The following is a 2,815-nucleotide window of genomic DNA, read 5'->3' as shown; positions in this document are numbered from 1 at the left end:
GTTCAGCCCACCTAAGAGATTTTGAGGGATTGTTGTTGTTTTGTGGAAAGTATTATGGGCTAAAACACCAAAATACTGTGGGGAACTGAGAAAACTAACACCCTCAAAATTTGCAATGCCCCTCCAAAAAACTCACAAGATCCCCACAGAAAAGAGAAAGCATGGTCCATCTATGTGAACCTGATTATGAGAGTGAGACCGCACCTGTGGAAGACTGAATAATGAAATGAAGGGAAGAATATAATCCAAAAATACTAAATGTAGTTAAAGAGTTAAAGGAAAACATACAAAGAACTAAAGAAAAATAGGGGAAACCATGCTAGAACAAAATGAGGGTTCAAACAACAACAACAAAAAAAAAAAAGAATAAAAATATTGGATCTGAAAGGGATAATAACCAAGATGATGGAAGGATTTAACAACAGATTTATTCAGGCAGAAGGAAGAGTCAGTAGATTAGAGGATTAAATAGTTGAAATTGCAGAGGCTGGAAAGGAACAAGGGCTGAGCACAAGTTACAGGAATTATGGGACGACATCACAAGATCCAAAACACACATCGTAAGAACTCTAGAAGAAGGTGAGAGAGCGACAAGGACAGAAATTTTCATCAATTTGATCAAAGACATGAACCTACAAATTCAAGAAGCTCATAGAAATCCAAGCAGGATGAACTCAAACAGATCTTGTAAGAATGGTATGGGGGCAATGTCTGACCTCATGTAACTTCACTAAGGGGGAAAGAGAATCAAGGTCAACATGCAAGGCTGATTCCTAAATGCAGAAGTCAAACATGCTTCCACACCCCCAACTTTTTTTTTTTTAGCAATTCTGGCACCAGCCATCCCTCCCTACTTCTCTGCTAGGTTTGGTAATTCATTTCAATGGCCACACAGAACTTACACTCATGAAGATGGGGCTTATTAGAGAAATAACAGATGACAGCTCAGGTTCAGAAGCACTTGGAATACAGTTTTTCAATTGGGACAGCCTCTTCTCAGTCTTGTTTATAGATATGCCCAGATCTCTGGCCACTTGGGCTGGCCCCCACTCTGTCTTGTACCAGTCCACTGGCTGTGTTACCTCTGCTTCTGCTGGTTTCTACAGGCAACCTGTGTCTAGTTGAAATATTACCCAAGTTGCAAAAGCAATTTCAACTAAGTCAACTTGGTGAATGTCAAACTTAGTTGACTTCAAACTTCAACTAAGTCAGTTTTGTCTCTTAGCAACCTTGTATAGGGTTTCCAAGGAGTGGCCAGTGGGTTTGAATCACTGACCTTGCAGTTAGTAGTTCAGTGCTTATCCTACCGTGCCACATCTATCCTACAGGGTCATACCAACATTCCAAATGTTAATCAGTTTCTTGGGGGGAAAAAAAGAATCAGGAATATAAAAGATTTCTGCCATGAAAATGATAAAACACTGCTGAAGGAGATTAAAGAAGAAGAAAATGGATATGTGGCCAATTGCCTCATTGCACAATGGTCTCTTTTACCATAAGACTTGAAGAACTGAATGGTGCCCAGCTACCATTATTGTACATTTGGATGGAAGATTCTATATTAAAATCCTGATCAAAAGGTGGGGAGATGCAGAACAGAATGTCAAATTATCTAGGAACCCAGCTTTTCTGGAACCATGAAGCCTAGATGAATCCCTAAAATGTATACCCTGAGATAATCCTTAAATTTTAAACCAAAAATATACCCTGAAGTTGTTTTAAAATCAGATTAAGTTTAGTTTAACTAGTAAAGAAAGTGTGCTTTGAGCATTGTGTTCTTTTAAGATCTGTATACACATCTGATCAAATTGACAGCAGCAATTTCAATGATTAGATAGAAAATTTAGGGGACAGTGAGTTTATGTTAATGAAGGAGACACAACTAAGAAAAAGAGGCTGAGAATAGTTTCAGGACACAAAGAACGTCATCAATGTCACAAAATTATCCACATACTGTTGGGCTGGTGTATAATCTGCTGTGTATGCTCTCAACAACAACCACAAAACCATAAAATAAACTCTTTCAAAAAATTTAGCACAGAAATCCACAAACAGTCCCACATCACAAATAGTTTCTTTTCTCAGTGTTTAATTGCAAAGTTATAATTTAAAAAATAGAAAAATAAATATTTTCTTGTGTCAGAGTTTGAAACTCTGCACACATACATAAATAGTATTTGGTAACAATAATTTAAGAACACAGGTCAGTGCATATATACAATAGCCAAGGTACTAGGGGAGGTTGGGTAAATGATCTGAGGGTTCACACACACTGGTCTCCGCTGGCGACGCATTTCAGGTCCCGTATGAGGAGGCGGAAGAGGTTGAATGTGACAGAGGCCTCAAGGCAGCTCTGGGACTCCTGTGGAAGAGACAAGTAGGTGGTCCTCCATTGCTTCCTCCCTTGGACAGGACCCTGGCATCCACCCCTCTCTGTCACTCACCTTCCTCGGGGCCTCCTGGAGCCGGTGCAGCCAGCGGTGGAGGCGGCCCTGGGGCCTGGGACCTGCTGTGGGCTGAGGAGGAACCTGTGGGCAGAGAGAGGTATGTGTGAGGCATTGCCTGAGCAGAGAGAGGGGTGGGGTCCCACAGGACCAGAGCCCACAGAAGGGTCTTGAGTGCCCTGAAGACTCACACAGGCCTGGAGCTCAGAATGGATGTGATGCAGTGTGTGAAGGGGCTGGTCCAGGATGGGCCCCAGGGCTGAGTTGTCCACATTCCCCAGGACCTTCAGTGTCAGGGCCAGCTCAGCCTCCAAGGCCACAGGGCGCTCCCATACCTGAGGAGAGAAGACAGAAGACAGGTGAGCACTGGA

At 42.3% G+C, this 2,815-nt stretch overlaps 1 protein-coding gene across 1 annotated transcript in view; it reads right to left on the bottom strand.

Moving 5' to 3' along the window:
• Positions 1–2,263: 2,263 nt before the first annotated feature.
• The window catches only part of LOC102811379 (interferon lambda-3-like), a 1,547-nt gene continuing 995 nt past the window's right edge, over positions 2,264–2,815 (bottom strand). Inside the window, exons 2-4 of the mRNA XM_006878033.1 lie at positions 2,636–2,810; positions 2,445–2,528; positions 2,264–2,362 (exon numbers count right to left, since the gene is read on the bottom strand). Of these exons, the coding sequence (XP_006878095.1) occupies positions 2,264–2,362; positions 2,445–2,528; positions 2,636–2,810 (358 nt within the window). The remainder of the gene's footprint in view (positions 2,363–2,444; positions 2,529–2,635; positions 2,811–2,815) is intronic.

The sequence above is a fragment of the Chrysochloris asiatica genome, unplaced genomic scaffold, assembly GCF_000296735.1.
Source record: "Chrysochloris asiatica unplaced genomic scaffold, ChrAsi1.0 scaffold01273, whole genome shotgun sequence".
Classification (NCBI taxonomy): Eukaryota; Metazoa; Chordata; class Mammalia; order Afrosoricida; family Chrysochloridae; genus Chrysochloris; species Chrysochloris asiatica.
This window is presented reverse-complemented; position numbering and strand designations above follow the sequence as displayed.